Consider the following 23,114-nt stretch of genomic DNA (forward strand, 5'->3'; position numbering starts at 1 on the left):
TACCAGCTTTGTCTCCCTGGCATCGGCTTCCACAGTGGTGACCTGCTCCCTTTGCATCATGTCAAATGGTCACATAACGTAAGGGCAGGGGGTCACTGCTGTGGCCAGTGGTTGGCTGCAGTGGCATCAAAAGAGAGGTTTATATCCCGGGAGCCGAGCGGAGAAACTGAGGCCCGGAAGCAGGTGGGCATGCTTCTCTTCGCAGGTCTGCCAGAGAGGCCCCCCCCCCCCCCCCATAAGGTGCACGACTCCTTTGATATCTTAAACCAGGCATGCTCAACCTGCGGCCCTCCAGCTATTGCAAAACTACATCTCCCAGCATGCCTGAACAGCTTACAGCTATCAGCCTACAGCAGGGCATGGTGGGAGTTGTAGTTTTACAACAGCTGGAGGGCCGCAGGTTAAGCATCCCTGTCTAAAACAACAGTCCCGTTATAAAACTGCCCCATAGAAACAGGAGACTGCGTGATCCAGCTGCATGCAGCATCTTTATTATTGTAATACTCTTTACATAGAACCGATATTAAGAAAAAACTGTACAAAATCTCATCGCCCACCCCGTACATCATCGCAAATCTAGACTCAGAAGTAAGAAAAAAATACATGCTTTATTTATGGGAGATCTTTATAGGATCCTTTTTGCTATAGATTTCTGAAGGCTATATCTGTAGATAGGAGGGATTGCATTGTTCTATTCACATCCGCATATGACGTGCAGAGCCCCCTGCTAGGGTCCATACGGCACCATTTGCATAATCAACCAAATGAGGATTTTATTTTTTTACATGCAGGTAATGATCTGGATAATAAGACGGTAATTTCTGCTTCCATGTGCTTGACTGCAGGGTAAATAATGACACATTACGCAATTATAATATGGCTGCATTATAGCATCTATACCTAAACGCTAGAACACGACCGCATTACAGTCATCTGTGCACAAGAAAAAAGTTAACAAACAATTAAAACTTGCTTTCAATTTCTAATAAAATGAGAGTTACAGTTAGGGGACGTTCACACATGACAGAAAACTGCAGGAAAAACAAACAGAAGCTCAGTTATTCCCGGTTGTGGTTTTAATTAACCCATTTCTATGCATTTTTGTTGCACTTCTATTATGCAGTTTTTATACATTTCACATTATGGCAAAAAAAAAAATAATTGTTAAAACCCTGCATCTGTCAGCAGTTTTGTCCCTATGACACTGGCTGAGCTGTTACATGTGCACTTGGCAGCTGAAGGCATCTGTGTTGGTCCCATGTTCATATGTGCCCGCATGGCTGAGGAAAATGATGTTTTAATATATGCAAATGAGCCTCTAGGAGCACCGAGGGCGTGACCATTACACCTAGAGTCTCAGCGCTCTCTGCAACTGCCGCACCCTTTGTACTTTGACAGGACCAGGCGTGATCATGTTTACACTGCCTGGTCCTGTCAATCAAAGTGCAGAGGGCACAGCCATTGCAGAGAGAACAGAGCCTCTAGGTCAGTGGTGGCAAACCTATGGAATGGGCGCCAGAGGCGGCACTCAGAGCCCTGTCTGTGGGCACCCGTCCCCTGGAAAGAGTATACCAATATGCCTTAGACTTTCCCTGCCTTTCTACAGCGCAGGGCGCACCATAAACGGCACGGGCGGTGCACTGAATGTAGGGAGGTTATTATAGCTAAATGATAAAGTACATGGAAGATACACGATATAGGACTGTAGTATTCAGGTTACTCGGTTGCAGTTTGGGCACTCGGTCTCTAAAAGGTTCACCATCACCTGACCTAGGTGTAATGGTAACGCCCCTGTTGCTCCTAGAGGCTCATTTGCATATATTGAAACATAATTTTTCTCAGCAATGCGGGCACATATGAACATGGGGCCAACACAGACGCCTTCAGCTGCCAAGCGCACATGTAACAGGTCAGCCAGTGTCATAGGTACAAAACTGCTGACAGATGCCCTTTACATACAATGTGGTTTCTCCATTCATGTTAATGTGATCAAAGTGCACAAAACCATAGTAAACAAATTGAAAAGGACATGCAGTGGGGGGAAACTAAAACCCTGCAGTGAGTGGATGCTGCGTTCAGACTACTTTATCCATCATCAGTATAATGAAATTAACTTTTGTTTGTGCTTTCAAAGCCATAAATCTGTAATAAAATAGACAACGTTATTACCACCGTGTGTGAACACTGCCTTTTGGACAGTCATGTAATGGACCTATGATTAACAATGTCCTTTCTTTTTGCTTACAGCTTGTGTGAGTCTCCATGGTAACAGACTACAAACAAGATCCTTTGTAGTCTGATCCTGCAGTCAGACAAATGCCAAATTGAGTAACCATGCTGGACAGAAATATAGGTAACTTTATTAAATATCCAATAAAAATATGATACATTTGCAGATTTCTGTCCAGCACAATTGCTAAATTTGGTGTTTATATATGTTGGTGCCTCTGAGGGGTTTAGACCATTAAGTATTATCCCGTTATCATAGGTTACCCCCCCCCCCCTTCCATAGGATGCAAGAAGGAGTCGGACTGCAGAATCAGACTACATACGGTTTGTAGTCTGTTGCCATGGAGACACAGATCTGCCTAGGACAGGGATCAGCAAGCTTCGGCACTCCAGGTGTGGTGAAAGTAGGACTCCCAGCATGCACACTCGCTTGGCCGTTCTCAGAACTCCCATATAAGTAAACTGAGCATGCTAGGAGTTGTAGTTTCATAACAGCTGGAGTGCCGGTAGTTGCTGACCCCTGACCTAGGAGCTTTACACACAAAATAGATTTTTTTTATAAAATCCAATTGCAGAATGTACATGGCCTCCAAATAAACTGTACTGTAAAAGTGGAAATGACACCAACTTAATTAAGCTGATGTTCACTGCATCTGGTTATGAAATGGGTTGTCTCCCCCCAGACATTGGATATGCCCCCAATGTCTGATAGGTGCGATCCCACACCTATCCTTAGAACGGAGCCCGCTAAGTGAAGGAAAGCACACTGTGCATGCGCGAACACCCTCCATTCACTTGTATGGGGCTCACGGAAATAGCCAGCGCTTGGCTATTTTTGACACTCCCTTAGGAATGAGTGGAGGGCTGCTGCGCATGCGTACTGCGCCCTTTACTTTGCGGGCTCTGTTTCAAAGATAGGTGCGGGGCCCACCTCTAGGACGGCACCCATCAGACATTGAGGGCATATCCTAGCGATATGCCCCCAATGTGAGACAACCCCTTTAATTGCCGATAGCCGTACGTAATGTAGCTGTGGAACAGAATAATTGAAAGGTAAACGTTTTGCATCCACTTCATTAGTTCTGCATCTTTGCAGTGTCTTTCATTCCAGAGATGTACAATGTCAATGCAAAGTACTATTCCTCCTGGAAATATGTGAATAAATTGGCAGCTGGGTGTTATAGTTGGGAGCGTGTCCCTATATAGTCTTACAGTGGTGGTAAGGGGAATCGTTATACGGAGATATATTTTTTCCCCAGGAGGAATAACAGAGGAACAGCACCATGTTCTAATGAAATACAGCTCAAAATTATTTCATAGGGAACACAACTAGATCCTAAAACAGACATGTCAGAAGAGGTGACGTCCTCCGTCATTGTTCTGAAAATGGCGCATAACGGTTTCTGTTCATTAGGATACATTTTAATAATTGCATGATCTTTGTTCAGTAGAATTCATTTTTAGGGTCTTCCCTGTGGAGAGGGCATTTGATGTGGAACAGGGTAAGACGACCCAGTTTTACGGTCACAGAATATTGATAATAGTTCTGATATAAAATTCCTCTGCTTCCCTTCACACAGCCGTAGGATTAAAGGGGTTGTCAGAGTTAAAGGGGTTGGTCCATCTGGGACATTGATGGCGTGAAGCTTGAATATAACATCAGTGTCATGTAGTTGTGGGTCCTGCTGCCATCTCCAGAACGGGGGCCTCAAAGTAAACAGAGAGCAGCTACGCATGCGCAGCCACCCTCTGTTCACCACCATGTGAGTTCCGAAAACAGCCAGTGGCAGGCTTGGCTATTTCCACCAGTCCCTTAGCAGTAAACGAAGAGGTGGCTGCACTTGCGCAGTGCGCTGTCCATTCACCGCTATGCGACTTCTGAAGCCACTTTCAGAACTCCCATAGCGATGAATAGCGCACTCTCCTTCACTTTAGGGGCCCTGTTCTGAATATAGGTGCAGGTCCCATCTCTGGGACCCCGCTCCTATCCGACATTGATGGCATGTCCTAGTGATATGCCATCAATGTCCCAGATACGTCAACCCCTTAAAAAGAGCAGAGAATACATACTTGCTGCATTTGTCCTCTGCCCCTCCCCGCCGCTGACATCATCATCCTGGCTGCATGGGTGACGTTCCATATACACGTCTTCTTGGCTTCAGCAGTATACAGGGATGTCGCTGCTTAGGCCAGTGACTGGCTGCAGAGGTGACATTGCGTGCAGCAGGGAACGTCACTGCTTCAGACAGGGGAAGACTGAAGCACAGCACGGAAAGCAGCATGGGGGAGGAAGGGGATAAGTATTGCTGCTCTTGTTATTTTAGGCAATTTGCAGCTGCTGCTCCAGTTTGTATTTATCCTGGGTAATACGTAGCCACCACTAGGGGGAGCTTTAGGCTCTCATTGAACATGTATGCAGTAAGCGCCCTCTAGAATTTTGTCTTTGTAAATTACGCCTAAAAGCTTAAAAGACATGTGCCTGGTTTCTGGCACAAAAAATGCGTATTTACATTATTCTTGTTCCTCTAGTCACTGGCTGGGGCCACGCAGTCAACACATTCACAATTATGTAAATTATATCTGAAGTCTACTTCCGATCCCAGCTAGTGCCGATATCCTGTGGGTGATATAATACCGGGCCCTAAACCTCAGTCTCTTGTCTGTCGAGGCCACAGGTTTTTATCAGCTGAAGTGATAATTTATTATTATTTGTGATGGTTTACTACCAGAAACTGGATTTTTTTTTTTCCAAAGAAAATGTAGACCTGAATGGGGTGGGGAAGGAGCAGGCTAAGGTTAAGGCACTGAGTAGTCTGCCAAGGAATACTGGAGGGAATTTACCGAACTCTGTGCACCGCACTTCCGGCAGAAAAAGTTAAAAAATTTGTGCATACCATTTTTTGCACAAAGATTTGCAACTGATTTTACGCTACGCTCGCCACTTTTGGACAGCGGGTGGCAAGGTAGGCGCGGTCAGCCAGGCCAATAGGTTTACACAAGATTATTTGCAAACTTTTAAAATTGGCAAAAATAGTGGATAGGTTGGGTTGGTGTAAACCACTGGAATTACCGTACATCTCTAGATGAAACTTTGATGTTTAAAGAATCGCCAAATTTATCAAGCAATGTGCGACATGTGGCGCAAGTAACGGCAACAAAGCCTGAAACAAACCTGACTTTGGAAATTCCCCTCATGATAAAAGCCCTCACTGACTCCGCTTTCTTGATGGCTGCCTCCAGAGCGGTACAGCAATATTCTCCACCGGAAATTCTAACGCCTGTGTCCACCATCACAACCAAAATGTTGTACTTTCCAAGTCCTGTTTAGAACTCCATTGTTTTGTGTATACAGCTCTAATGCAGATTGATGTAGTCTGACCTTTCATCCGCTCCCTACTTTTAAAGGCCCCTCTACACAGTTGAATTTTGTAGGTGATTGTCGGGAGGGAAGCGGAGGAGACTGCCGCATTTACATGCAGCGATCTCCTCCACAGTGTCGCTAATGCCATTGCTTGTCCCCATATTGACTCCTTGTTTACACACCATGATCTGCTGCCGGCAAACAACGGTTTTTGTGACCACATGAATAATGCAATTACCCAATGATAATGACCGGATAATTAGCGGCACTTTTTCACCACCAGATAATCGCTTGTTAGCGGTCAGATGGCCGAGAATCGCCCCATGTAGAGGGTCCTGAACCTACAGAATGTATATTGGAGGATACAAGGAACACCTGACAGCAGGACCAGACTACACAAGGTTGGTTTGTAGTCTGTTACCATGGAAACACCTAGTTCTACATAGGAAATGGAGACACCAAATGGTAGGCCATTTTCAATCATCGCCATTTGCCAATTTCATTTTATTTTTCAGTGCACCGGGACAATAATACAAATCTGGGTTGCAAAGCGCACACATCCTGTCATTTCTTTTTCCCCTCTCGTCACATACCTGGGCATTAATACTGGTAAGGTAGGTTCTTCATAATAAATAGCGAATATCACAATATACACTGGTGTTCATTTGTTTTCCAAGCACCTGAACACCATGATATGTACACGTAAAAAAAAAAGCAAACACCTTGATCTCCCCATACAAATACCTAGAGATAAAAGGAAGGCCATACTGTGGCATGTAGACATTGTAGTCATCTCTACCGTACAGTCCTCTGTTACTCACCCTGCGTTCCTGCTTTCTGTGCTTTGTTAAAATTGCAAAGGGCTGAAAAAAATAATAATCTTTCATTCTATTTATATAAAGGGAACATAAAAAAAAATTTAAAAATAAAAAAAAATTCTAAATATTGGCACGGTATGTTGCTCCAAATGTTTGGCTGGAATAAGGCACATAGCACCATCGTGGGGGCAAAGGTGGGCAGAACATGGTAAACTGTGTGTGGTCTCGTACTAGATGCTAAATGGATTAATGTGGGAGTGGCCATCAAGTGCAGGGGAGGGGTTTATTCAAATGAGTTAGATTGACATGCCCTGGGATATTATAATAATAGGTGTCCTTGCATACATGCTCCTCCCATACGGTAGTATAGTAGCAGACTGGGGTAAAGCAATACTGTACATACTGTATGTCCTGTTACTGCCCGTTAGCACCTCAGTCTCATACCCAGGACGATACATTTCTAGACTGGAAAAAAATCTAAATATGATTTGGAAAAACGACGAGAGTTTTTGTTCAGCAGAGAAAAAAATAATACCGCGACTGAGTTTAATGAGAGACGTGGGTAACATACCGTACGACCCACGGTGATTTGGAGTTGTCTAGTGCAATCAATACAGAGTATGTTGCGGCACTGGGTTAATCTGCAATGGTGCCGTCGTACAGGCCATGCACCCAGTGGTTGACCTTTTACTGAAATGGTACAAAAAAAGTTTTTGTTTTGAATCAAAAGTCCCTGTGAATCCATAACGCATGTCTCTGGGGGTCAGTATCTGTCGCTGGCAGTGAAGACCATTGTCCAAAGTCCAGCTGACGAGTGACTCATGGGCCGAGCCCGGCTGCTGATATGTACAGTAGAGTTCTGTTCAGGGTTAGGCACCACGTCCATGAGTCAGGCTTGTCCTCATAGCTGCGTCTCATCCCTCGTTTCGGGATTTCCTGTTTGTTCGGTCTTGTAACTATTGCTGCTTTTTCGGCTTTGGCTGTCATTGGCAACATGAGCTAAAGGATCCGATCTGATGAGATATCTGGCGTGGAGGGAAATGTACATTTTCAAAAATATATAGAATTCACAAAAACATGATTTAATAGTACAGTATGTTATTTATAAAAAATACCTCCAGGGGGCGATCAAACTAAATTGGAAATTGCCCTCAAGCATGCGTCGTCTCACACATTTTATAAAACGGGAAACGCACTAAACTGCTTTTACTCCTGGGGTTCATCACTTTTGCGTCCATGGCTTTTACCTAGTGTGCTGTATTTTTTTCTTGAGGCATTTTTCTGTAGGCTCCGATATAGAAAACAAAAGCCCCCTTAAAAATACCTGTCTAATCTCTGTATAAAAAAATAAAAACATACCACAAAAGCCCTAGAATATGTCATCAATGTCGGATAGGAGCAGGTCTCTGAGGTGGGACCAGCACCTTTCGCCAGAATGGGGCCCTTGAAGCGAGCCGCCGCGCCACCCTCCATTCACTGCTATCGTATAGTTCCCATTTCCGCCAGTCCCATAGCGGTGGCCATTGCTTGTGTGAACCATCGCGGACATTGATGGTAAAGCGCTAGGATAGGCCATCAGTGTCTGGGACCTGCTCCTATCTCCAGAACAGAGACCCCAAAGTGAACTGATGTGGGACTTCTGAAAATAGCCGGATATTTTGAGAACCCCCCTCCTGGCGATGAATGGAGAGCGCACCATGCATGCCCGCTGAGCTCTCATTCACTTGGGGGGCTTCGTTCTGGATATAGCAGCACTTTTTTTATATCCATCTCTCTTTCCATTCAGCGAGTACTTACACAATGTCATTGAGCTCCAGTCGCGTGTCGGGCGGAGGATTAATGAGGACGTAAGACAGCGTGTTCTGGTGGTCGTTCATCTCGTCTGTTGAATGTAAAAGGAAGACGGTAAAGTATCCGTGGCCTCATCTCCACGTTCTACATCAGAGAAGTTCAACCTGCAGCCGTCCAGCTGTTGCAGAACTACAACTCCCACCATTCTCTGCTGTAGGCTAACTGTAAGCTGTTCGGGCATGCTGGGAGTTGTAGTTTTGCAACAACTGGAGGGCCGCAGGTTGAGCATGCCTGTTCTACATGATTCCATACTTCTCAGCCAGCGATGGTCATACGGGTGCACAGTTCATTACAGTACAGCGAGCAGAGCACCCGTGGGTCCATCACATCGCCAGGACAGAGTTCTATCCAATGGAAGTAAACAATAAAGGTTTCTATTGGATGACAGCAAGCAGAGAGGAATGGATACAGAGAGCACACTGACAAAGTCGAATACTTAGAATAACATTTGCTGGAATGGTCAAATCCTACTGATAAAACACCAAGGATGCGCCTGGCACCAGACAATATGGCAGGGTCTGGTTATAAACCGCTGACGCCTCGTGCACACGACCGTATCTGTTTTGTGGTTATCACGTATACCGGCCGTGTGCATGCCGCCATTTTCTTTCTTCCTCCTGTCGAAGTGGCCTTTCCTTCTCCATAAAATGGACAAGCGTAGGACATGTTCTATCTTTTTTGCAGGACTGCAGCACGGACATACGGATGCGGACAGCACAGTTTTTACGGCCCCGTTGAAAAGAATGGGTCCTAAAGGGTATTCCACCTCACTCCTAATCGAGGGCTGTGGAAATATGGGATTGTGTTCATCCCCAATGCTTCCCCAGGTGATGCTGCACTCGTTATATGGCATCTAGTCTGATATTGTGGTCAATACAGAGACTAAATGACCTCTTGATTTGCATCCTACTGGCTGACAACTACTACCACCAGCCGGTCGCGAGTGCCCCGACTGTAAACTGAGCAATGGCAGGAGCTTAGAAACAAACACTGAATTTCCCTGCAGCGCCACCACAGGCGAAATGAAGCATGACACTGTTCCCATTCAAACTAATGGTCTGTCTGTGTAATGCAAAGTTTCTAGGGCCTGAATGGTGGAACTAGATTTTATAGGGACAATGGTGGGACAACCCAGTAAAGTGTCAGATGTGCGAACCCAGACTGAGCACACTCCTCTGACTTAGGCCTCATGCACACGACAGTATTTTTTTGCGGTCCGCAAAAAGGGGTTCCGTGATCCGTGTCCGTTTTTGTTTCCGTGTGTCCTCCTATATTTTTGGAGCATCACCCGACATGAAGGAAAGTAAAAAAAAAAAAGTGTCAAGTTTGCCATGCAAATGATAGGAAAAAAACGAACGCGGATGACAATCTTGTGTGCCTCAGTGTTTTTTCACTGACCCATCGACTTGAATGGGTCCGCGAACCGTTGTCTGTGAATAAAATAGGACAGGTCATATTTTTTTCACGGACTGGAAACACGGATCACGGACGCGGATGACAAACTGTGCATTAGCCAAGTTTTCCATGGACCTGTTGAAAGTCAATGGGTCCGCAGAAAATCGCGGAAAACGGACATGAGACAACAGCGGTCGTGTGCATGAGGCCTTACACCGAGAGCGGACTTTGGACATCAATGGTCTAAAGTTTAACATTGCCCAAGCATAACACGTCTCTAACATTTGGCCATAAAGGGTGAGGGTCACTACAGCACATCTAATGTTTGTAATGTGAAGAGCGTTACTTGGGCTTCTGTTTTCGGCACATTAAATATGGAAGACAAGACGGGCCTCAGGCATAGCTGGAAAGCCGAACGGAACCAGCCACGTCTGCAGGTAAGTGCTCGAGGCATCCAGTGGCCTCAGTCCTGTCACTGCTGACTGTAGAAATGTACTTCCATGATGCTCGTCCCGCTTAAGGACGCGAGACCTAAGATATTGGGGGAGAGTTACTAATGTTTTTGCTCCACAATAGTGGTGTACAAAAGACGCAGATTATGCACTCGCCATATATCCGCCATAATTTGTGACTATTTGAGCCTCTCATCACTTTTTAAAAGCGGCAGGGCCTAGCAGGCGGGACATCACCAGATTTAGGCCTCATGCACACAACCGGTCCGATTTTTGCGGTCCGCAAATTGCAAATGGCATATTGAAGAAATGCCTATTCTTGTCTGCAAAACGGACAAGAATAGGACACGTTATATTTTTTTTGTGGGGCCACAGAACGGAGCAATGGATGCGGACAGCACACGGAGTGCTATCCGCATCTTTTGCGGCCCCATTGAAGTGAATGGGTCCGCACCTGAGCCGCAAAAACTGCGGCTCGGATGCGGACCAGAGCAATGGTCGTGTGCATGAGGCCTTACTATAATTATGGCAAAAACTGGCGTAAATGGTAGCTGAAATCTACTCCTAGCGGGCACAGAAAGCCAGAAGATGCGCCATGTTTATTAAGCTGGCGTAGGAAGAAGCAGCCTTAGTAAATCTCCCCCATTGTCTCAAAGTGGACGTTCACTGCAAAGGGCTATTCCCATCCTATAAAGTGATGGTAAGTTGCCAGGATATGCTTACATGCCATCGCTTCATGATTGGGGGGAGCACTGCTGTATTAGGGTGCATTCACACGACCTTATGTATTTTGCGGTCCGCAAACAATACAGATGATGTCCGTGTTGCATCCGTTTTTTTTTTGCAGACTCATTGGAACAATGCCTATTCTTGTGTGCAAAATGGACAAGAATAGGACATGTTTTAGCTTCTTTGCGGAACGGACATACAGATGCGGACAGCACATGGAGTGCGGTCCACATTTTTTGCGGCGCCAGTGAAATGAACGGGTCCACTTCCAATCTGCAACAAATGCGGATCGGATGCAGAGCAAATTCAGTTGTGTGAATGAGGCCCTATAGTGCAGGTTTTCCTCTGCTCACGGATGCCGGACCACCCCCCGTGCAGTACTGGAGTGTGGCTTCATTCTCTGCACGGCCGGGTGGGACCCTCACCGATCATGAAATGGCAGCATATTATGTAGAGCACATTGTGACTTGAGGTTATGGCTGCGGTTCACAGATGTTGTGCAGCCATAGAAATGAATGGGGGCGCAGCAGGACTTACAAGTTACTGCGACCTGTGGCCGCACTGCGATCCTTGGTCACGACACCTGCCGCAGCCAAGACTGCCGTGTGGTCTCCGCCTCAGTCACACATCACGGTCAGGTGTGATTTTTGCAAAGCTATGGTTTTGGAAAAATCGTGGCGAAAACCTTTAGGGTCCAGCACATAACCAGGCTGACAGGTCAGGTTCAATCCCACAACCTAAAATCAACCCAACATAAAGTGCACACCATGGAAAACATCACGTTCTGTTCAGACGGCTGTAAGGAAAGGGTTAAGTGTCCAGCAGCTTGTAGGGAGAGAAGATTAATGGCGGATTTCTGGGCAGCCCTTTACCATCTAGATAATGATGCAGAACACAGAAATGGAGAATGAATAAAGGGTGCAGTGACCGTGAAGACTATCAGGCGCCTACTACAAGTCCCAACATCCCCCTACCTAAACCTTACAGAATAGGGAGATTACTTACTGTCACCGGCCGGGCAAACAGATCCCCCCCCATAGCAATCAGAAGAGACGGGCGTGGATCAGATATTTACAATATGTTATACCCTGAGGATATGGAATTGCCCTTTGAGGGCGTAAGATATTAAAGGGATTGTCCTATTAAGACAACTTCTGTCCTATCCACAAGATAGGGGATACGTTTCAGATTTGGGGGGGCTCCTAGATTTGAGCGGTGTGGTGGTCCTGCATATGTACACTGCTGCTCCCTTCAGCTCTATGGGGTTGCCCGAGATAGCGCAGCACCAGCACTTGGCTCTCTCGGGCAGTCCCAAGTGCTGGGGCTGGGGCTGGGCTATCTCGGGCAGTCCCAAGTGCTGGTGCTGGGGCTGGGCTATCTCGGGCAGTCCCAAGTGCTGGTGCTGGGGCTGGGGCTGGGCTATCTCGGGCAGTCCCAAGTGCTGGTGCTGGGCTGGGGCAGGGCTATCTCGGGCAGTCCCAAGTGCTGGTGCTGGGCTGGGGCAGGGCTATCTCGGGCAGTCCCAAGTGCTGGTGCTGGGCTGGGGCAGGGCTATCTCGGGCAGTCCCAAGTGCTGGTGCTGGGCTGGGGCAGGGCTATCTCGGGCAGTCCCAAGTGCTGGTGCTGGGCTGGGGCAGGGCTATCTCGGGCAGTCCCAAGTGCTGGTGCTGGGCTGGGGCAGGGCTATCTCGGGCAGTCCCAAGTGCTGGTGCTGGGCTGGGGCAGGGCTATCTCGGGCAGTCCCAAGTGCTGGTGCTGGGCTGGGGCTGGGCTATCTCGGGCAGTCCCAAGTGCTGGTGCTGGGCTGGGCTGGGCTATCTCGGGCAGTCCCAAGTGCTGGTGCTGGCTGGCTGGGCTGGGCTGGGCTATCTCGGGCAGTCCCAAGTGCTGGTGCTGGTGCTGGGCTATCTCGGGCAGTCCCAAGTGCTGGTGCTGGGCTGGGCTATCTCGGGCAGTCCCAAGTGCTGGTGCTGGTGCTGGGCTGGGCTATCTCGGGCAGTCCCAAGTGCTGGTGCTGGTGCTGGGCTGGGCTATCTCGGGCAGTCCCAAGTGCTGGTGCTGGGCTGGGCTGGGCTATCTCGGGCAGTCCCAAGTGCTGGTGCTGGGCTGGGCTATCTCGGGCAGTCCCAAGTGCTGGTGCTGGTGCTGGGCTGGGCTATCTCGGCAGTCCCAAGTGCTGGTGCTGGGCTGGGCTATCTCGGGCAGTCCCAAGTGCTGGTGCTGGCTGGGCTATCTCGGGCAGTCCCAAGTGCTGGTGCTGGGCTGGGCTATCTCGGGCAGTCCCAAGTGCTGGTGCTGGGCTGGGCTGGGCTATCTCGGGCAGTCCCAAGTGCTGGTGCTGGGCTGGGCTGGGCTATCTCGGGCAGTCCCAAGTGCTGGTGCTGGGCTGGGCTATCTCGGGCAGTCCCAAGTGCTGGTGCTGGGCTGGGCTATCTCGGGCAGTCCCAAGTGCTGGTGCTGGTGCTGGGCTGGGCTATCTCGGGCAGTCCCAAGTGCTGGTGCTGGGCTGGGCTATCTCGGGCAGTCCCAAGTGCTGGTGCTGGGCTGGGCTGGGCTATCTCGGGCAGTCCCAAGTGCTGGTGCTGGTGCTGGGCTATCTCGGGCAGTCCCAAGTGCTGGTGCTGGGCTGGGCTATCTCGGGCAGTCCCAAGTGCTGGTGCTGGGCTGGGCTATCTCGGGCAGTCCCAAGTGCTGGTGCTGGGCTGGGCTATCTCGGGCAGTCCCAAGTGCTGGTGCTGGTGCTGGGGGCTATCTCGGGCAGTCCCAAGTGCTGGTGCTGGGCTGGGCTATCTCGGGCAGTCCCAAGTGCTGGTGCTGGGCTGGGCTATCTCGGGCAGTCCCAAGTGCTGGTGCTGGGCTGGGCTATCTCGGGCAGTCCCAAGTGCTGGTGCTGGGCTGGGCTATCTCGGGCAGTCCCAAGTGCTGGTGCTGGGCTGGGCTATCTCGGGCAGTCCCAAGTGCTGGTGCTGGGCTGGGCTATCTCGGGCAGTCCCAAGTGCTGGTGCTGGGCTGGGCTATCTCGGGCAGTCCCAAGTGCTGGTGCTGGGCTGGGCTATCTCGGGCAGTCCCAAGTGCTGGTGCTGGGCTGGGCTATCTCGGGCAGTCCCAAGTGCTGGTGCTGGGCTGGGCTATCTCGGGCAGTCCCAAGTGCTGGTGCTGGGCTGGGCTATCTCGGGCAGTCCCAAGTGCTGGTGCTGGGCTGGGCTATCTCGGGCAGTCCCAAGTGCTGGTGCTGGGCTATCTCGGGCAGTCCCAAGTGCTGGTGCTGGGCTGGGCTATCTCGGGCAGTCCCAAGTGCTGGTGCTGGGCTGGGCTATCTCGGGCAGTCCCAAGTGCTGGTGCTGGGCTGGGCTATCTCGGGCAGTCCCAAGTGCTGGGCTGGGCTATCTCGGGCAGTCCCAAGTGCTGGGCTGGGCTATCTCGGGCAGTCCCAAGTGCTGGGCTGGGCTATCTCGGGCAGTCCCAAGTGCTGGGCTATCTCGGGCAGTCCCAAGTGCTGGTGCTCCGCTATCTCGGGCAGTCCCATAGAGTTGAATAGAGGGTAGAATTCTTCTCCATTCAAACAGGGAACAGGGGCCCCCATCGGTCGGACACCTGTTCTGTCTCATGCAGATAGGGGGGTTACGTTTTCTCAATAGGACAAACCCTTTAGGTAGCACAGTATACTGAACCAAGAAGAACTTAATTCAAGTAATTTACTTTGAGTATCCCTTTCTTCACAGTTACATGACAAATTCAGCTCTGCAACATCTTTAGTGTGGTTACATCATTGCACAGGATCATAACCAGATTTCCCACTTTCCAGGTGGAAGGAAACCAGAAGGGCGGCCTCCGTGAAGCCTGTGGATGGAAAAGGAGGGGAGGGCGGGCGGCACACATCACAGGTGGTTCCTCATCCCCTGGGCTGAGGTTCTGCATTGCAGTGGATGGTACAAGCTTGGTTACTGGTTAGTATGGAATGATAAGCAGATGATCAGTTGCCAGTGCTGTATGGGTTAAAGATGTTAAAGGATAAAGCTGGTTTGTATGGTGCGAGTCACAGATGGGATGGGTGGTGGACAGTCACGGCAAGACCTGTGGACATGGGATGGTTAGTGGAGAGTCATGGTGAGTATGGTTTGCAGATCTTTGGGGTAAGGCCTGTGGGCATTGCAGCCAGTTCTGCTCCATGGAAGAAGCTTTCTCTTTAGGTAATTCATGCAGTCAGTCAAAGCCTATTTGAGCCCACAACGTATATTGCCAAGTAGTAAGTCGCTCACGTGCGATCAATCATCTTTTTTTGGGGTCACCCAACACCAATAATGGGTGTTTTATTTTTACAGATTATTATTATATATATTTTTTAATACTGTAGAATCTGGCAATATACAGAGTTACTGTGGGCACTTCCATGAAACAACGCTTGGGGCTTTTGTGAGCACATCAATGGTGGAAAATGCCAACTTTCTTGTCCCCCCGCCCCCCAGACCTTATACTAGCCATAACACAGTTTTGTCTGGAGTGTTCCTTCACCTGGATTATTGTGATGGTTTTAAACTTAAAGGGGTTGCTCTCAGGATAGGGGATAAAATATCTCCCAAGGATGGGGGTCCCAAGTCCCCTGAAGGAACGGACCTGTGGTTGAGCATGCACACTGCTGCTCCATTCATTCTGCATGGGAGTGCAGCTAATTCCAGCAGTCCTGCTCAACCACAGGTCCATTCATTCAGGGGGCTCAGGACCCTCGCAGATCAATTACTTATCCCTATCCAATCCTGGGACAACCCCAATGTCTTTCTGAATGGGACCAATCATCCCCTAGGATTAGTGTCCCCCAACAGCCGGAGAACCACAGGTCAGAGACCACTAGGTCTTTGGTGGAGCTCCTAGTATCAGTTTTTATGAATCCTCACCCATCTGAGGCATAAGAGAGGCCTGGTCTACCAAATAACGACCGTAATTAAATTGGTCACTGGCAGAATATAATACCGTAAGATGTTTGGAGGTTGTCCACAGCAGTAGAGCTGGCCATAAACCTTCTCAGCTGTTCCTCCTGAGCAGTGTCTCAGTGCAGAGAGGGCTTTAGGCTGCTGCCAGATACCTCTAGAGGTGGCTTATCTCCCATCTCCAGCATGCCCGATCCCTCTTACCCCACCCCCCCCCCCCCCATACACACCTGCCATCAGGTGATAGTTGGGACACCCTATACAAATTAGGCTGTTGGCCGTTCCCACTGAAATCAGCAGATTTAGGCGATGGCCACGCTAAGTCCTAATTGGACGTTACGTCCTATGTTTTCCCTGTGTTTCCCCGTCGGTACCGACCCCTCCCCAGTGTGTACATGCAGAGGACATGGGCCGTGCAGTTGGCATGTTCATCATCACATTGTGCGCTGAGTCAAGCTTGACTCCCAAGGAGGAGAATTACCTTGCAAATATCCAAGGTTTACCCGATTCATCACATCACTGGCAGTTAAATTTGCTACATCCTCTACAGAAAACATACGGAAGAGAAAAGGCACAGACATGAACAAAAGAGAGAGAGAGAGAAAGATCAGCAAGCGGCTAAATCAGGGGCGGCCATTTTGTGGGCTATCAGCACATAATCTGACATTGCTGACGAGTGACATCACTAACATGACCTGATGATGTCACCAGTTAGAAAATATTATGCAAAGTACAGTCGGCAAAATGGCTGCCTCCATAGAAGGCAAAAGATACGGGTTAAAGTGGAGCTCTACCTTTGATTAGCGTGAGCTTTGATGCAAATAGGAGTTGTTGTTTTTTTACCGATTCTTTAGTTTATAACTGGCATATGAAAAAGTGTGCAGAGCAAATCCGGCTCCACACCTGTTCACTGCTTATTCACTTTCTGCCATGAACCCGTTTGCAGTTTAGCCCCAATGAATGGAGCTAAACCACTAGCGGACACCGGTTGCGGCTTCCGTCCCTCATAAGTGTTTTTTGTGGCTTTAAATTGCATTGAAAACCATGGGAGGTGGACACCACGCGGAATACCCACCAAGGTACTGTAAAACGCACTGCTCATATCTTGGGGTTATGGCCACCCTGCAGTCCAACAGTGGTGGTCGTGCTTGCACACTATAGGAAAAAGCGCCAGCCTCTCTGGTGGCCGGGACCATGGGAGTGCACGTAGGCTGGTGCTTTTTCCTATAGTGTGCAAGCACGACCACCACTGCTGGATTGCAGGGTGGTCATAACCATGGAAACAAGCAGTGTATAATGTGATGGGAAAGGAGGCAATATGGAGAATCACAATACATTAGTAAGTGCCTTGTATGAACTTTCTCTACATGATAAATGCCATTTGCTGGAATGAGAGAACCCACTTAAGCTTAGTTCACACTTTGCACATTTGGTCAGTATTCAGTCTCCATTCTGCGGCCTGCCAGCTGGAGGAAAACTGCAACTCTCATCATGCTCCAACAGTCTAAAGGAGCTGGAGAGTCGCAGGGTGAAGACTCCTGACATAGATGGTCCTTAAAAAGGGTCCAATACTGAATAGTAGATGTGGTGTACAATTACCCTACGTGTCAATCCACCCTCGTGAATTTGCATCTTTTACATGTGGATTTAGATACAGATCAAGATGGACGATTCTACAGAGCTTGGCTGTTACCGGCCAATAGAGATGGATGGAGCGGCAGTGCACATGGTCAACCTGCCTCTACAATATCAACGGGGTACAGGAACCCCATTCTCATGATCAGTGAAGGTCCCAGCGGGCAGACCCCTTTTGATTTAATGGTTATCCGTGTGGATAGGGGACAACTATTAAATCAATGGGGTTCTGCAATTGGAATACCCCTTTAAGCTGCCCACGGACTTTCCTCCCGACCCATCCCGTACACATGCGTGCTCACCTGAGCATGTGTTCTCAGTGGGGAATAGGCTGCTAGACTCCAACACATGCCTGATTCTTCTTTCCCCTGACCTTTGTCAGTGGTGAAGATCTGAGACCATTGCACATTAGATCAGGCATCAGCAGCCCCCAGCAATCCAGCTGTTCTGAAACTACCACTCTCAGAATGCCCCTTTCATTTCTATGGGACTTACAAGAACAGGGTGCATGCTAGGAGTTGTAGTGTTACAGCAGCTGGAGTGCCGAAGGTTGCTGATCCCTGCATTAGATGGTCGTCCAGTCCCTATGAAATCAAATATTTCTGCTTGTGCTCTGTTCAGTGCTAAATAACCCTTCCAAGACATCCTCTGTACCCACGGAGAACACGTCCGTGCCAGAGTACAGACCAGTGCTTCATTTTATCAGAAGACCCCTATGGGAAATATATGTTCCATGGGAGATCTCGGCTCAAGAAGACAGTGCTATGAAGATGATTTATGACATTGCCGCTGCAGTTACTACCTATAAAATGTACGGAAAATCTCTTCTACACAGTGTCTGCTCAATGATGGATGGATGAGTTTAAGTGTCATTTAATATCACCATACGAGCTTAAAGGGATGGTTCAGCCTAGGAGCCGACAACTCCACTGGTGCAATAGTGGTAAAAAAACAAAAAAAAATAAACACCTCACCTGTCCATGGTTGTTCCCACCACATAAGAGGTGGCTTCGGCCATTTACTAAAACAACACCTCACTAGTGACTGGACTGCTGAGACTAGCGATTGGTGCAGTAGTCGCAGGACCAAGCCACTTCTGATCCAGTGGGGGACTGGGAGGAGCTGAAGACCATGGGAGGTGCTGAAGACTGGGAGGCGCTGAAGACCATGGGAGGAGCTGAAGACTGGGAGGCGCTGAAGACCATGGGAGGAGCTTAAGACTGGGAGGCGCTGAAGACCATGGGAGGAGCTGAAAACTGGGAGGAGCTAAAGACCATGGGAGGAGCTGAAGAGCTGAAGACCATGGACAAGTTTCTTTTCCTTTTTTACTCTGCAATAGGTTACCACCATTGGGATTGTCAGTTCCCAGGCCGGACGACCCCTTTCAATCACAATACACAGGTTTGTTTTAGATGGAGGACCCTGTAGGTGTTGGGGGCGCTGGAACCTTCCTGTCCATTTATCTTTTGGGTTGAACAATTATTTTCAGTGTAAAGGAACGCTAAATGTAGAAAATGCACAAAACATAAAAATATCCTAATGCTCCATCCATTATTCTCCTCAAATTTATAAATAAATTTTCTCTATGTATCCCAGGAGCTCCGCCATGTCCACTTCTTGCTGACATGTGCCTGGTTATAAGTCAGCTGGCTGCAGCAAGAGCCTCCCCCACCCGTCCTGTCTGCAGTAGGACAACATGTTTAAGGCAGCCCCTCACTAATCCCAGTTTATAAAAGCATACTCCACATATTGGACATCGGTCACATTGTGAGATTGTGGAACAGCTCTTCCTGTATAATGCTGTGCAGAATTAAACTTAAGGATTGTCATTTTGCATTTCGGCCACAGGAGGCCGCTGGTTCTCTGTTACAGCTACTGTAAGTTACTGCTGGATTTAAATATGCAAAGTAGAGGATGACTCATGCTGCTGTTGCTGAAAGAAGAACCAGGAAGTGAGAGCTGACATAGTGGAAAGTATGGATGTGTGAGACAGAATCCGGTAACATCCTGGTGTCCGAGTGTCCTGGAGTGATCAGGGACACAGTGGAGGGAGACTAGTCGTTATCCCTCACCTAGATCCGGCCCTTTGGAAGAGGGATTGTTTCAGGAGGACTGCTGCAGCGTTTGGACAGAAGGCTAACTACCAAGCAAGGCCGCGTGAGCGATAAGGGACTGGTGGCCATCTCGGTTAAGAGGCATTCTCTGACACAGAACGGACGCAGGTCAGTAAATCCGTTTTATCCATCAAATTATATTAGAGGCGCCTGAAGCATCAGAGACTTAGTCTAGGCCTGCAAATCATTAGTTAGTTAAGACTTGTATGTTTAGCAGACTTTATAGAATTGTTCTGCGGCACAGTTTGTTCTCTTTTGCGGCACAGCATCGACTTGCAGGCTCTGCTGTGCAAATCATCACGATAGGTCTGTCCAACCGGACAGGGACAGTGACTGTGGGCCCGGGGTATAAGATCTTTGGTGCACCTTCACATTGTTGTGTTTATATTACTGTTTTAGTAAAGTTTCTGTTTTGCACAAAGCTGTGTGTTGTCGCTTTCCTCGTCTGTGACTTCGCTGTAAACCTTCCCCCGGCGGCAGTGGCACCGGATCAGGACCCAGCTCAGGGTGTACCAGCGCAAGGCCAGCTTGCCCCCATCGCCATGCCTGCCCCAGTAGGATACATCTCTGTAGGGGCGCTGCTGCGTCATCTGCCAAAGTATGACGATAAAAACATTGCAGGACTGAACTGAAAGGGTGCGGAGTGCAGTTAGAATGTGTAACCTGACCCCCAAGCTGCAGGCAGAGATTGCGTTGGGAGCTCTAGAGGGTGACGTTAGACGGACAGTGATGGTGAGGCCCGAATCCGAGAGGGACGCCCTAGAGAAAATATTCTCCCTGCTGGAGGGAGCACAGGGGGGGGGGGCGTGCTAAAGTAATGCAGCTGCGGAGCCACTTCTTCAACCGACCACAGCGAGAGGGTGAGACCCTGATGCAGTACTCCAATGCCCTACAGGAGACGCTCAATGAAATACAGCGGCGGGACCCAGAGGCCATGGGAGCCTTCCGAGAGGTGGACCGGCTACTAAGATCAGTTCATAGTGCGGCTCTCCAACAAGTTCTTACAGGACAAGCTGCAAGAGATGACCCGGACGGCGGCCGACATGACATTCTACAGGGTCTACCTAGCCGCCATGGAGAGAGAGGAAGAGCACATGCCTCTGACAGCGAGAGTAGTAAGTAGCACCCATGCCACAGGACGTTAGTCTGCATCTGAAGACTCTGATTCCTTAAAGGATGTGGTCCAGGCCCTGCAGAGAGAATTGAAAGAACTACGGCTGGAAGGGTCGGCCTGTGGAAATGACACCAACACCCCACGTCACTCCACCGAGGATTACTCAGGTGCGGGGGAACGTCAAAAGAGGGCCCCTCTGTTGGGCTTGTCGACAGTACAACCATATAGCCAGAGAGTACCCGGAATAGATGAAGTCCGAGCAGACAAACTTCCAACCGCCGCAGTAGCTGGGCGTACTGCAACAGTACACTAGAAGCTAAGCCCTATACGTGAGGAACATGACCTGTACGCCAGCAGCCCCGTTATGGAAGCAGAGTTGGAAGGCCAGAATGTACCCTGCCTAGTTGATACAGGGTCAGAGTGCACCCTTATGCCCCTAGAGTTCTTCGAAAGGCACTTCCGGCATATGATAGAGCCCGAAGATGGGAGTGTCGTCAGGCTGACGGCTGATGATAACAGAGAGATGGACGTCCGAAGGGATAGTCTGGATGTGGGTCCGACTGTTTGGGCAAGACGTCGGCAAGAAGGGGGTTGTGCTGGTGGTCCATCCGTCCTGGAAAGAAATGTGACCCTAGGTATGAATGTACTGAGAGACCTAGACCATCAACTCTATGCCAAAGAAGGGCCAAAGTATTGGCGACAAGAACGAATAGTGATGCTGCCGGTGGGGGCTGGACAACGACTGAATGGACAGGAGGTCCTGATCGAGCCCACTTATTAAGAGGAAACGCAGACTCGCCCACTGGTAGCCCGGGATCTCGGCATTGTGAAGGATGGGTGTGTGCCTGTACGCTGCCTCAATGTTGAATACTGTGAGCTGACCATTCGTGCTGGTGGACCATCCGTCCCGGAAAGAAATGGATGTGACCCTAGGTATGAATGTACTGAGAGACCTAGACCATCAACTCTATGCCAAAGAAGGGCCAAAGTATTGGCAACGGGCCATCACACACTGGCCGACCCAGAAGGTTTTACAACAGATGGTGAGGAGCTGTAGTCTGCAAAAGAGTAACATGTCCGGTCAGCCCATTAGAGACGTAAAGGTGCCACGGATGACCCTGGTGAAGATCCCACCGCGACAAGAACGAATAGTGATGCTGCCGATGGGGGCTGGACGACGACTGAATGGACTGGAGGTCCTGTCGAGCCCGCTTATCAAGAGGAAACACAGACTCGCCCACTGGTAGCCCGGGATCTCGGCATTGTGAAGGACGGGTGTGTGCCTGTACGCTGCCTCAATGTTGAATACTGTGAGCTGACCATTCCCGGAAACACCTTGCGGGCCAAAGTCTATGTATCCGAAGGGGATGTATCTCGACTACAGAGTTTCACGCTACAGCCTGATAGGAGATCAGCCTGGACCTATACTGTAGAGGTTCATCAAAGGGAGACCCCGACAGCGGAGTGGAACGGTCGAGTGATCATGGCCCGGATGAGGATGGACTGCAGGACTTTTTGGTGGGAATTTCAAGAGGCATTTTTGCGACATGATGAGGACTTCGGGTGTGCCTCCGCCATTGAACACGAAATCCCAACCGGCGATGTGGCACCGATCATGGAACGTTATCGGCAAATCCCACCTAAAATGTAACAGGAGGTGAAGGATATGGTAGCCAGCATGTTGGAAAACTGGGTGATCCAAGAGAGTCAAAGTCCTTGGGCTGCTCCAGTAGTCTTGGTGGGGAAGAAAGAAAGATAGGAGTCCCCGGTTCTGCGTGGATTATCGGAAGTTGAATGCTCAGACCGTCCGGAATGCTTACTCACTTACGTGGATGGAGGAGTCGTTGTGAGCCCTGAGCCACGCAAAGTTCTTCTGGACTCTTGACCTGGCCAGTGGATATTGGCAGGTACCAGTGGCCAAGACGGACAAAGCGAACACTGCTTTCATTCTACCTATTTGACTCTACGAGTTCAGCCGGATGGCCATTCGACCTGTCCAATGCCCCGGGAACATTCCAGTGGCTGATGGAACACTACCTGGGGGATCTCAACTTCGAGTCAGTATTGATATACCTGGATGAAAAAGTAGTGTTTGGGGCCTCCTTTGAAGATCACCTCCAGAAGCTGCGACAGGTCCTAGCATGGCTACGAGACCATGGGCTCAAGATCAAGCCCAAGAAGTGCCAACTGCTTTGGCAACAGATCGAGTATTTGGGACATGTGGTCACCCAGGAGGGGGTAAAGCCGGCCCCCTGCAAGATGGAGGCAGGCCAGAAGTGCCCCAGCTGCATACACTGAGAGGTGCAGGCATTCGTGGGACTGGCAGGCTACTACGGGAGGTTCATACCCAAGTTTGCTCTTTGGTTGGGCCGTTAAACAAATTATTAAGGGGCACTGCGGGGGGCCCAAAGAATCGCCCCATCGAGTGGGGATCCCGACAACAAGAGGCCTTTGAAGCAGTGAAGGAGGTGCTGACCAGTGCCCTGATTCT

General features: G+C 49.3%; 1 protein-coding gene across 3 annotated transcripts in view; it reads right to left on the reverse strand.

The window, feature by feature from the left end:
• Window positions 1-3,103: 3,103 nt before the first annotated feature.
• The window catches only part of KCNT1 (potassium sodium-activated channel subfamily T member 1), a 192,007-nt gene continuing 171,996 nt past the window's right edge, over window positions 3,104-23,114 (reverse strand). For all 3 annotated transcript variants that reach the window (XM_044268511.1, XM_044268510.1, XM_044268509.1), the window contains exons 29-30: window positions 8,206-8,290; window positions 3,104-7,433 (exon numbers count right to left, since the gene is read on the reverse strand). In XM_044268511.1, coding sequence (XP_044124446.1) covers window positions 7,310-7,433; window positions 8,206-8,290 — 209 coding nt within the window. In that variant the 3' untranslated portion in view covers window positions 3,104-7,309. The remainder of the gene's footprint in view (window positions 7,434-8,205; window positions 8,291-23,114) is intronic.

Source organism: Bufo gargarizans, chromosome 9 (genome assembly GCF_014858855.1).
Source record: "Bufo gargarizans isolate SCDJY-AF-19 chromosome 9, ASM1485885v1, whole genome shotgun sequence".
Classification (NCBI taxonomy): Eukaryota; Metazoa; Chordata; class Amphibia; order Anura; family Bufonidae; genus Bufo; species Bufo gargarizans.